Source organism: Charadrius vociferus, unplaced genomic scaffold, assembly GCF_000708025.1.
Source record: "Charadrius vociferus isolate BGI_N301 unplaced genomic scaffold, ASM70802v2 scaffold502, whole genome shotgun sequence".
Lineage (NCBI taxonomy): Eukaryota > Metazoa > Chordata > Aves > Charadriiformes > Charadriidae > Charadrius > Charadrius vociferus.
The window spans coordinates 945,558-957,908 of record NW_009647233.1 but is presented as its reverse complement, the minus strand read 5'-3'; the positions used below and the strand labels follow the sequence as shown (position 1 = coordinate 957,908).

The window sequence follows — 12,351 nt, the reverse complement described above, 5'->3', positions numbered from 1 at the left end:
ACATCTTGAGCCAAACCAAATTTGAGCCAGAACTAATCACGTAAGTCCCATCTTAAAGTCAATGGAGAGAAGCAAGCACTGCTGGAGTGCAGGTTGTCCAACCTGTACTGGTCATCTAGTCATCATGAGTCAAATTGTTTGTTTTCTGCCCACTGACTTAAAGGAAATTGAGAATTTGCTGCAGTACGTTTTTATTATAGAATCATACAATCATCTTGGTTGGAAGGGATCTTTAAGATCATCGAGTGCAACCATCAACTTAACACTGCTAAAACCCACTACTAAACCATGTCCCTAAGCACTATGTCTACCCGTCTTTTAAATACCTCCAGGGATGGCAATTCCACCACTTCCCTGGGCAGCCTGTTCCAATGTTTCACAACACTTTTGGTGAAGAATTTTTTCCTAATATCCAGCCTAAAACCTGTAACTTGAGGCCATTTCCTTCTGTCTTGTTGCTTGGTACTTGGGAGAAGAGATCAGCTTCTACCTCTCTACAACCTCCTTTCAGGTAGTTGTAGAGAGCGATAAGGTCTCCCATGAGCCTTCTTTTCTCCAGGCTAAATAACCCCAGTTCCCTCAGCCACTTCTCATAAGAATTGTGCTCTAGACCCCTCACCAGCTTTGTTGCCCTTCTCTGGACACACTCCAGAATCTCAATGTCTTTCTTGTAGTGAGGGACCCAAAACTGAACACAGTCTTAGAGGTGCAGCCTCACCAGTGCCAAGTACAGGAGGACAATCACTTCCCTAGTCCCGCTCATCACACTATTCCTGATACAGGCCAGGATGCTATTGGCCTTCTTGGCCACCTGAGCTCACTGCTGGCTCATATTCAGCCAGCTGTCAACCAACACCCCCAGGTCCTTTTCTGCTGGGCAGCTTTCCAGCCACTCTTCCCCAAACCTGTAGCACTGCATAGGACTGTTGTGACCCAAGTGCAGGACCCGGCACTTGGCCTTGTTGAATCTCATACAGTTGGCCTTGGCCCATCGATCCAACCTGTCCAGATCCCTCTGTAGAGCCTTCCTACCCTCAAGCAGGTCGACACTCCCGCCTAACTTGGTGTTGTTTGCAAACTTACTGAGGGTGCATTTGAACCCCTCGTCCAGGTCATTGATAAAGCTATTAAAGATGTTAGAGGGGGTGAGTCCCACCTCCGATATCTTATTGTGGCCATTTGACGACCAGTTAAGGGATCTAGAATGAAGTTAAAACTTGTTCAGAGTCATCACTGTCACTTGACACTAATGCAGTGCCAGATTCCATTGCTGGTCTGAAGTGATTCTCAGTGAATTTTCAAAGCACAGTAAGTTATGCCTTTTGAGCAAGGTTTTCTTTTTTCTTTTGTTTCTTTTTTCCTCTGGTTTTATATCATTTAAGCAATTGAGATTGTTGGAAAGTGCATCTGGTTTTGGAGGCTCTCCCTCCAAATGGCGACGCTCATGAAAGCAGCTTGCCTTTGTTCAGAACGAGCTTTGCTGCATCACACATTCACTCCCCACACCCAATATTTGGAATTCAGTGTGGGATAGATAATCCGAGCTTTGCTTTAATAAACCTTGCAACTCCCGGAGTGTGAAACTACAGGCAATTTCTGATGGGGTGCAAACTCCAGGCTGCTACCTTATTAAAATCAGTGCAGGTGGGATTGCATGAAAGGGTGTGAACCTCCCTGACGGAGCGGGAAGGGGATGAGCAGCTTTTGAGATGGAACTCTGTCTCCACTTGACTGGACCGATGAAATAAATCAACTAAGAATACTTATTCTGAGGATTTCCTCTTTGACCTTGTCTTTACTAGGGGAATTTTGCAAACTATTGTGATGATGATGATGATGCAAAATCTAACACAGGTAGACCACTTAGTCTTTGCAGAACTTAAACTGCTGTGTTTTACCTTACATGTAGGGCTCATCTACCATGTGACTCCACATTAGCTCTTTGAAAATAACTGTCAATGATAATTATGCGTGTTTAACTTGTGGTTAATCAGTAAAGGCTTTTCTCCGTAGAGTTATTCCTGATGTGGCATATCCAGAGCACGCACCCATGGATTTAAGATCATTTTAATGTCTACTACTGTATTGTGCAAAGGATTCTGGTCCTGTTGGCGTGTACAGTCGAGGGAGGGAACCTTTAGAGCATCCGTTACAGATTCCCGACATCAAATCTGCCTCTGTGTCTCCACTGACTGTAGGGAGGTGGTTGCTGGCAATGTGAGGAAGTAGGTGGTGTGAATCTGTCAGTGCTCTCCTCACCTTAGATGCCTGAGGTCAACTTCAGTGATGTTGTAGGTGGTCTGGATACCACCAACTGCACTTGCGTAGGGTGGTGCCAGCCGCTTCTTTTAGTAGTGTTGGAGCCGGCTGTAAACAAAGGTGAACAATTTGTAAACATGGTTTTCTAATCTAGGTGAAACTTTGTGTAGAGGGGAAAAAAATTCCCATCTTTGAGTCCAGGACCATGAAATCTTATTCTATTTAATAGGAGGGAGGTTAATCTCTTAAGAATAAGTGGTACCCTTTGTACTTAGCTTAAGAATAAGTGGTACCCTTTGTACTGTTTTTATAGTGACAGGTGTTAGCTAATAGATTTGGGCTGGGTATATTCTTTAAATAAATACTTTTTTTGAAAGCTATCTCTAAGCTGCGATTCTGCTGCTAAATAAGGAATGCTAATGAATGTCCTGTCAACCAAAGATCATATCTATTCTCCAAGCGTTATTCCAGTCTCTAGCTCCTTGCTGCAGCTTTGGTTCTCTTTAGGTCATAGCAGTCTCTGATACCATTCCTTAAACATAAGCACATAATATTTCTGTGTAACTGAATTCAGTTCCTGAGTTCAGGGTTTTAAAGCTATCTGCTGTACGTGGTGAGCAAAGTGGTGAGTATCTCTTCCTCAAAAAATTGTAGAAAAAAGCAGAATCCTGGGAAGGATGGATGGAAATCTCATCCATGAGTCCAGTGTCCTGAAATGCTGGTGGTGGGACCACTTGCAAACGGTCTTGAGCGATTCGTCCATGACCATAAAGGACATCTCCATGAAGCAGAGCCTGACATGTCCTGGTGGAAGGTTGCAATGGCCACAGGCTGGAAAACCTTGTCCATCGCTGCCTGCTTGGGTTCCTGGGCAGATAGTGGAATATATTAACAGTGCTCCAACACTCCCGCCCTTTTGCCCTTTGGGCTTCTTTTGTGTAAATCCATGTATGAGCAGGTCTAGTTCTTGCACACAAATTTGAATGGTGGCAAAACCCATATGTAGCTTTGAGCCAGTAACATATGACACAGATGATGTAAAGGAGGATCATCTATTACAGGAGACCCACCCAGTATAGGCTGACTATATTTAGAGTCTGTGGACCTAACATAAATTGAGCACGAATCTGGAGTTGTTCCATGTGCTCCAGTGAAGATGCTTTGGATTCACGCTAGTGTAAATGAGATCAAAATCTGGCTGCTTCTTGAAGATGGCCGGAGAGAGCGTGAATGAAATCCCCAGCAAAAATAGAGACTTGTTCTCAGAAACAAGCCCCCCAGCTGGCAAGACTTGTCAGAGTACTGGAGCTATTGAAAAATGCTGCAGACAGAAAATGAATTAGAGGATAAAAAAGTGAAAATGAGCTGGCAGAATCTTTAGGTGACTCATCAGGTGCATCTTGTAAAGTCTCTTTCTGAGAAGTAATGAAATCGCATGTTCTAACAATATTTGCACTGCAGCAGGAAAATGCATAAATATTGGGATCAATTAATGAAATTAGATAATTTGACCAAAAAAGCCATAGCGCTGGCTCAGAAACCATCCCTTTTCCTTTTTGCTAGTCTTGGTGCTTGCAGTTAGAGAGGAAAATCATGTGTTTTCATTTCACATCTAAGATATACGAGACCTAGGTAGCCACAGGGTTACTGGGACACTTTGGGTAGTCACCTGCAGCTCAAGACCTTCCACTTCCACCCCATGGAAGTCCTCGAGCTGGTGGCCAGGCAGGTGCAGAAAAGCCCAGGCAGCTGTCTGCAGCCTCTCACCCTTTGGATTTTAGGTTTGGTGAGGGCAGATGCACCTTGTCTCTGCCAGCCACAAAGATTGTCTCTTCGTGTCCCTCAACCTCTATTTTTCAACTGTAAAATGGGGAATAATGATTTTCCTTAAAAAGGGAAGTTTTCCTCTGGAAAGAGCCCTGTGGGTATGTGCATCAGCCTATGACATTGAGATATTCCAGTAACTCATTGCATGCTGTGGTGTTCATCATGGAGCTTCAATTCTGGAGTGAGAGCTGAATTTGGAGTGAAATACTGGGATTGCTGGTATCAGTGGGTCAATTTATGCTATTTATAATAGGGAAAATACCTTATTCCAACAATATTTTAATTGATGTATATTTGGGGAAGGCAGTAAACCTCGGGTGAGGAAGAACAGCTGAACGGTTCTTCATTTATACCATAACAATGATAAAATCTTAGACGTGAATGCCTGTATTGCAGAATATGGGCACGGCACTTGAGTAGGTATTCTGGTGGGTGATCGTGAGCTCTCCAAGCAAAAAGAGCTATTGCTGTCTTTGGATTTATCAACAGCAAGAGCAGAACTCATCAGGTTAGCCTACCCTTGGTTTGGCACTGGTACAACTGTTGTTGGAATAATTTGTCGAGTTTCTGGCATCCTTGATTCAAGAGGATGTTGACAAATTGGAAAGATGTAAAAGAGTCACGAGGGTGGTTAAAAGATTGGCAAACGCGCCTTGCCAATGAAACAGCCAGTCTCCTGGCTCAGATGAATTTTATATATTTTTTTTTCTTTAAGCAAAGGTTAAAGGGTGGCTTTAGCAGCTCCAAGTACCTGTGTGAAGAACAAAAATAGACAGCGCTGGAGGCTGTCAGACAGAGGTGTAACACAAGCCGGTGCCTGGAAGTTGAAGCCGTACTTGAGCTGAACAGAACAGTTTTTAATAGTAAAAGCAGTGATTGGTTGTGATATTTTACAGGAGTCCTGGTTTTTCATCCATTTCTAGAATTATGTACATCAAAATTGGGATTTTTTTTTTTTTTGGAGATTATAATTTGCATTTAGGCATAATTCATGGAGGAAAGCCCTCTGGCTCTATTAAGCAGGGGCCAAACTATGGGTATATGTGTATGCCAGAGCATCTCTTGGTGTTGTGCACCTACTCCTTAGCTCTACCTGCACCTCATGTAGGATGTTTCTTCCTTATTGCTCGTGTACCTCTGCTGGCTGAGCCTGATTTGAAGGGTTTTGATGCTGCTGAATTACAGTAAGAATATAACAGTAGATGCTCATGAGAGGTTTAAGTGAGATTTTTTTTCCTCTTTATGAGCATTTTTTGGTGCAAGTGTTTCCCTTGTGAAAAATGAAAAACAGTGGCTGGCTTATTCTGAATACAAGTTTTATTTGAAGAGATACTTCTTCTATTTCTCTAAAGGGCTTGGTCCACCTTTGTTGCCCAGCAAGCCTCTATTTCCACAGGAAGCTTGTCCAAGGAGAGGCTGTGCTAAATTTACCTTGAGATCTACGTGCGGCAGAGTTACTGAGATAATTCTTGGTTTGTAAAGCAGAGTGTCGAGTCTGGCTGTTGTTATTCCTTCTTATGATGCAATATAAGAAAGACTGTCTTCTCTGCCTTACTGGTCTTACTGGCCACACAGATTTAAAGGAGCTCGGTGTTTGTAATGGATCTTTAAATACAGCCTGGAAAGATGCAGAAAATGAGTCTGTTTTAAAGCAGTCGCTCGCGTTTGTTTACTACAGCAGCTAAAAGATGATTATTTGGGGTTTGGTATGAAATTACACTGGTCGTTTTTTTAAACGCGATGTTCTCTCTTATTTTTCTAGCTGTGGGAAGCTCAAAAAATAAAACAGGTAATATGCTTTTTTTATATTTCACGATTGGTTTCAACTATTGCTGCTTTTTTCCTTTCTGCTAAGCGATGCTGTCCTCTTCTCCATTATTGACTTTGCCAGTTGCTGTTTCGTCTTGCCACAGAAATGTAAATGCAGAGAACACTGTTGCCACCAAAGAGTCTGATTTTTTTTGTGTATTTATATATTTTGATGTCTTCATTTTCTCCTTCCTGTCTAGTCAAGAGATTTCTTGTCTCCAGCCTTTTGAAAATAGTTTGACAGTTCTTTGGTAAGGCTTGTAACTGTGTCGTACCTTCCTCCTCTGCAGTCCTGGATCGCTTGAGGATTGACTTTTTCATCCCCAGCCAGTTAATGCCAGTGCAACCTCCTGGGCCCATTGTAAAACTTGGTAAAAATGGGCTGAGTGAGCTGTGTTGTCTGTTTATTGGTAAAATGGATTTAGCATGTCTGTGGAGGTTGGGCTGCCCACAGTCACCAACATTGGCTGAGAAGCTGTGGATACACATAAAGGTTAAATTATCTGGCATGTGAGGGGATTTTGTTTGGGTCACCCTTATGGTTACAACTGGAGCGGACCACACCTGCATGTTTTTATCCAAACTCAGCCAGATCCTGAAGCAGAGTTTCAAGTTTCTTACAATGTACCGTGTGGGCTCATGCAGACATACCTGCAGATGAGGAAGATGTTCCTTGGTCTGAATCCATCTGCCATGGCTGAGCCACACAAGTCCTTACAAGGGTCTCCCGCAACCCATTTGCTTCACAAGCCGCATAAAATGATTTACACCCTTGGTGGGTGGTCTTTGGGGATATTACAGTACCAAGAAAGAGCCATTTTCTATATTTCAGGTTAAATTATTTGCTTCTAAATTATTAACTTACTCTAAATTATTTAAGGAGAGGGGAAAGCAGCAGTAGGAGGAGGTTTTGTGGAGACTGCCGAACAGTAAGTACCTTTGGTCAGAGCTGCAAAAGCAAGGAGGGTGCTGAGATGCGCGAAGTCCCCCTGTGCTCTCTGGTTGAAGGTGCTGTTTGTAGAGGCTGAGTGCTGGCTTCACTGTGCCTTCCCAACTGCTGCTGTGCCTTCACTGTGTCTGTTTGCTGACTGTTTTGCAGGCCATCATCCATCCTGATACAAATGAGACCATCTTCATGCCTTTCCGAATGTCAGGTATAGTATGTGCCACTTGGGCAATCATTAATTTTACTGGGAAGTTTTACAAAATGTGGGGTTTTTTTGTTTTTTTTTTTTCCCCCTCCAGTTTTTGAATTGCATCATGTAAACACTTGTAATGTAATCAAAATGCCTAAATGCCTTTGCAGTCAAGGAGAATTAGGATCCTAAATGCCTATGCGAGATCTAGTGCTTAATATTTTCCCTTCCTTCAGATATTTTGATGTGGACTCAAGCTAATACCCTTTCTGGAATTTTTGAGTTATCCATCACTATAATAAGCATTTTAACTTTGTAGTAAACAACGAAGCTTGATGGCCAACGAACAGCTTAAGGTTTTACTCTCCAGGAGAGAATGGCATGAGCCCTGTTTTTCCACGTGCAGTGGTAACTTAACAGCCATGGCATTGGGAGCCCAGGAAGGATCAGCTTGTTAAGCGCGGCTTAATCAGGCTGCTTAACGATTAAGTCATTGCCACCTCCTTCCTGCTTTGGGGTGTCCCTTTGCCATGCACAGGTCCACAGCTACCTCTGCTGTGTGTTGAATAGCATCTCTCTTGAGGATGCAAGTGCAGCCTTGGTCCTTTCCCGAAGGACCTATTTAAATAAATAGGACCTTTTCCATATTTTAGGAGGTAACAACTTCACCTGAATACTGGGCACAGGGGAAAGATAACAGGGTTGGCACGCTTTGTTCTCCAGTTCATTGAAGAAGGGTGATTGTGAGGGTGAAGTAGAAAGGAGAAAAGCCAGTGCCTACTCCATTGCTGCCTTGTTCTGTATTTTTTTTTCCAATTTTTCTTCCTCTTAGGTCTTTGCCCTTTCCGACTGTAAATTGGATCCATGAGGCTTAATTCAGTAATGTTGGTAAAATGCTCTGAGACCTTCTAGTGGAAGTCATAGAGATGAATTATAATTAGCACAAAAATTGGCAGCCTTAGCAGGGGAAAAATGTGAAGCATTTGATTTTTGTGGCGCTCAATAAGATTTGGGGTAAAGGCTTATCTCTAATATAGAGAGCTTTGACTTACACCTATGATCAAAATAGTTCCTTGCTCCTCCACGATGCAAATATACTTTCTTCAGGGTACTTATACCCTGTTCCTTTTTCTACTGACCTAGAAATAAATGAGCTCTCCCAGTATAAAATCGCTAGCGGAGAGGTTGATAAAGCAGGTGAAGAAAGAGGGATAATAGCATGGTCCCTCTCCTTAACTGGCATGGGCTCTGCAGCTTGTTAGATGGCTTCATGAATGTCTTCAGCATGCCATCCTGGGTGGGACCAGGCTCAACAAGAGGGGAAAGGGCACAGAAAACTGAAGGGTTTTCTCCTGGGTTAGTGAGGGTAGGTTGTGGGAGGGTCTGATGAGCAACAGAGCTGGCACGATGGAGGGAACAGATTGCGTGACTGAGCCTGGGAAGGGGGGCAGGATCTCCCTCTTCCCGTGGCAGCAAGCCACTAGGTCAGTTCAGTTAACGCCACCGCAGCTCAACAGCATGATGCCCTCTGAAGTGCTCATACCACATACTGGCACAGACTGAGTTTACTGGAGTAAGCTTTAGGGTCTAGATGTTATAAGTTTCGGGAAACTCTTAGAGCACAACCCAGGAAAAGCAAAAAGAGGATGGGAAGGAGATTGGGAAAAATCAGGAGGCTGCTCTAGTTGATGCTTGGTGCATCAGGTGTAGGGACACAGACATCCTCGTGGTGGTACAGAGCTGGTGGAAGTGAGTACAGCCTGTCCTGCCAGGTGTGGCTTCTACCCTAAACTGGTAGATGTCTTAGATGTGATTTTTTTTTTTTTTTTTCATATCAAAACTGCGTATTAAAATGCATGCTTTTTTTTTTTTAATAGGTTACATTCCCTTTGGAACACCCATCGTAAGTATTTTAACATGTCTCCCCACTTTGTTTGCGAGTACCAAGAAGTGCATTTTTTAGCACTCGCAGACAATTCTCCAAATTCCACCTTACCTTCTCGCGACACGTTCACATAGGGTTCCCACCTTTCCCGTCGCATGTTAGCAAGGGCTTCGTTGTGTAAAACCTGCCCTATGGACATTGTGCTCAAGGTTATTTATCTATTTAACATCATTCGCCCAACCCCCTGCAATGTCTTCAGCTTTATTTTTCCCTTCGGGAAAGGGAAGACCAAGATGAGCTCACTGCCTGCAAAGTGCAACTTCTGCAACTATCGGTTTTCATCTTTGGACACTTTTTTTTTTTTTTTTGCCATTTGCATGTTTTACAAGTTGCTTCCCAAACGTGACGAGCTACAGCACGGTGAGGCCAGTGTCGTGTGCTCTCATCTTGATTAATTAAAACGGCGAGTGCTTTCCGTGGGGTTATCGCTAAGGGCGTTTTTAGTTTGTACTTGTTATTGTGAAATTTGTAAGCATTTGGGTGCTCTCGATAGTGAAAGCCAGAAGGGAGATAATTCTGCCTTTCTTCCTAATGCTGAAACCTCAGCTCGTCTTCAGGAACAGGAATGAATAATTAACCCATTTTATGAATGGGGAAACTGAGGCACACAGTTTTGCCCCAAATCGCCCAGAGTTGGTGCCAGAAGATCCTCCTAGCTGCCAGCTCTTGGCTCAGGTTATTAGATCATGCATACTAAAATGGTTGAAGGAGCAAAATACGCTAAATTTAATCTTCCTAAACCCAGTGGACTGTGGCATAGTGCTTGCTTAAAGGTGATCCTTTCCCAAACGGTGGTAGTGGGGTTGCTACCACCTAAAAGCAGAAATCGTCGCGGCTGTTACTATTTGTTGTCGTGCGTAAGGGTTTGGTGGTAACTTTGTATGGGGCATTTTAAAAGAAAAGGTTAAACAAAAATGAGTTAACGATCAAATTGACAATGAAATCGGCCCAAATCCAGAGCTGTCAGAGGAGCCGAGAGCTGTCAGATGAGCCCAATTTCACTAGCTGTAAAGGATAAACTGGAACCTCTTGTCATTTAAAAAAAAAAAAAAAACCCAAACGTTTCAAATGTTAAAATTAAAATGTAACATTTATGCCAATCGATCTGTGAAATTTAGTGACAAAATTGGCAGCCTGCTCTAGCATAAAAACAGTTTGAGTCTTGCATTTCACATAGGGGGATGGGATTTCCTCAAGAGAGACTTAATGTGCCTGCGGTGGGCTCTGGCTGAGCGAACGTGGCTGTCCTCGCCCGCAAAGCCGTGCCGGCGTGCCGTTGCACCCGCCCTAATTGTCCCGGTGTTTGGGGGTCAATTAAACACCCTGCATAGATTCCGCCAGGGACGTGATCAGATTATGTATTAACAGGTTTACTGCCTATCAGTCAATACACGATGCTGCCTATATACATGATTTTTTTTTTTTTACCTCTATAGCTGATGCAAAATAATTCAGTATGGTTTAGCTCATTGTGAAAGAGATTAAGGTCTTGCTGAAAATAATCATTCCTTTTTCTGGCCGAAAACAGCTACCCCCCTGACACAACCGAATCCTGCGGCTGTTTATTCTTTCCCTGAGTTGCAATTGTTTGCTTTTCTTTTTAGCCTATGTCCTTTCCATGTTCAGGTTTATGGTTTGACCCCAGAATCGGTTGCAGTGGCAGAGTGGGAACAGGATGGAGTATGTTTAAGTGTAAGGAGAATTTGTGCTTGCCCACCTTGGTTTCAGCCCAGGAGGGCGCAAATCCAGCTGCTCATATTGTCTCCCTTTGCTGTAGGGGTGAGATGTGCAGGGCAGGGCCTGGGCTGTAGCCTTCTACCCTGGTTTTGTGTTTCATCCCAGGTATGAAAGGCTCAAAGGAGGAAGATTTGTCTGCCTTTAGGAAATTCAGCCCAAGACACGGGCAGTGAGGGTGGAGCAGAAGCCATGCTGCTGTTCCCAGCTGCCACCCACAGCTTTAAGCACCTTATTTTCCCCAGCCATTTAAAAATAGAGGGGGGGTCTTGTTGAGATTTCGAAGCACATAGAGAAGACCCGGATGTTAATTTGGGGTTGCAGGTGACTCTTGCTGACACATGAGGCAGGACTTGGGGCTTGCAAGAGGAGAGCTCATAATGCAAATGCACTGTGAGGCTGCTCAGAGCCGACAGATGTCTGAGTGGCGGCTTTAGCCCTGGCTTTGGGGCCGGTTCACACCTGATAGGCAATTAAATTTTGTAGCTGGTACTTTTCTAGTGTTTAGAAGCTTTTTTTATTTTGTTTTCCTTCTTAGTTATTTTTTCCCCTGACAGTAATTAAAAGTGAAACTGTACATTTCTTGACAGACTCTTGCACATATGGAGAGTTTGCATTTAAACGTGCCTCTTTCAGTCATACAGATTTTGGGTGCTCTTTTTTATTTATTTATTTTCCTCTTTTATTTTTCTCGGCGCTCAGCTTCAGCTGACAATGTAAGTAGCTGCCTGCAGCCTTTCCTCTCCTCTGGAGCCTCATTAGCCCACTGGCTTCAGGAGCATAAGTCAGTCCTGGGGTGAGGAGGTTCGTCGCCTGTTGAATTCGTTTGGCTAAGATCAGCAACAGAGTAATTAATGATGAGATCCACATATTGAATGGAAGCGGTAAATTAGTGTAACTTGCACAGATTGGCGCTTGGCCAGTGTACAAAGTAGCTGCAACTTCACGAAAGGCTGTAGGAGGAAAAGCTGGAGGAGGAGGAGGAGGAGAAAGGAAAGAAGATGTAAATGAAATCAGGCCTCCCAACCCTATTACCCTTTTGTTTGCTGTTATTTCTCTCTCATGTCCTTAAGCGTAGAAGTTGCCTCCCCTTCAACTGATGCTGCTGCAGATGTGCAGAGACGGCTTTAGCTTATCCCTCCTTGCGGCAGGCTCTCCGCACTCTAACAGGGAAGTTTTCTTTCTTCTCAGCCTCTGTAGGGATAAACTTAAAGAAAATGGTGCAGAAGACGGTTTGAGCGTGGGAATGAACTCACGGTCTTTTTGCCCAAATGCCTTGGAGACATTTCAGTTCACATGAGTGTCCTGAACATAAATGTAGAATTAAAAGGAGTTGTGCAGTCTTTGTACTGTTAGTAAAGACGCAACTGTGATTTTGCAAGATGAAGACAATCTTCTTCAGAAACTAGCAGACATTTGAGGCGCAGGAGAGGAGAAAATGATGAAGATCATAGGAACTATTTCATCTTGCCTGTTTCTTACCCAAGAACTCATCTTCCTGTCTGTGTTTATTGGACTTATCATTGGAAATCCCTTGCTTTGTATCCCTTTCCTCTTCTTCAGCTTCTTATACTTTAAGAGGTCAGATTGCCATAAAACAAGGTAGGAAGGAGTCTGGAAGTGCAGCGTGGTGCGTAAGAG

The 12,351-nt window shown here is 43.5% G+C and overlaps 1 protein-coding gene across 1 annotated transcript in view; it reads left to right on the top strand.

Annotated features, from left to right (window-relative positions):
* SFXN5 (sideroflexin 5) overlaps positions 1–12,351 on the top strand; it is a 91,920-nt gene that overhangs the window by 25,639 nt on the left and 53,930 nt on the right. The window contains exons 4-6 of the mRNA XM_009879852.1: positions 5,849–5,875; positions 6,995–7,049; positions 8,909–8,934. Coding sequence (XP_009878154.1) covers positions 5,849–5,875; positions 6,995–7,049; positions 8,909–8,934 — 108 coding nt within the window. The remainder of the gene's footprint in view (positions 1–5,848; positions 5,876–6,994; positions 7,050–8,908; positions 8,935–12,351) is intronic.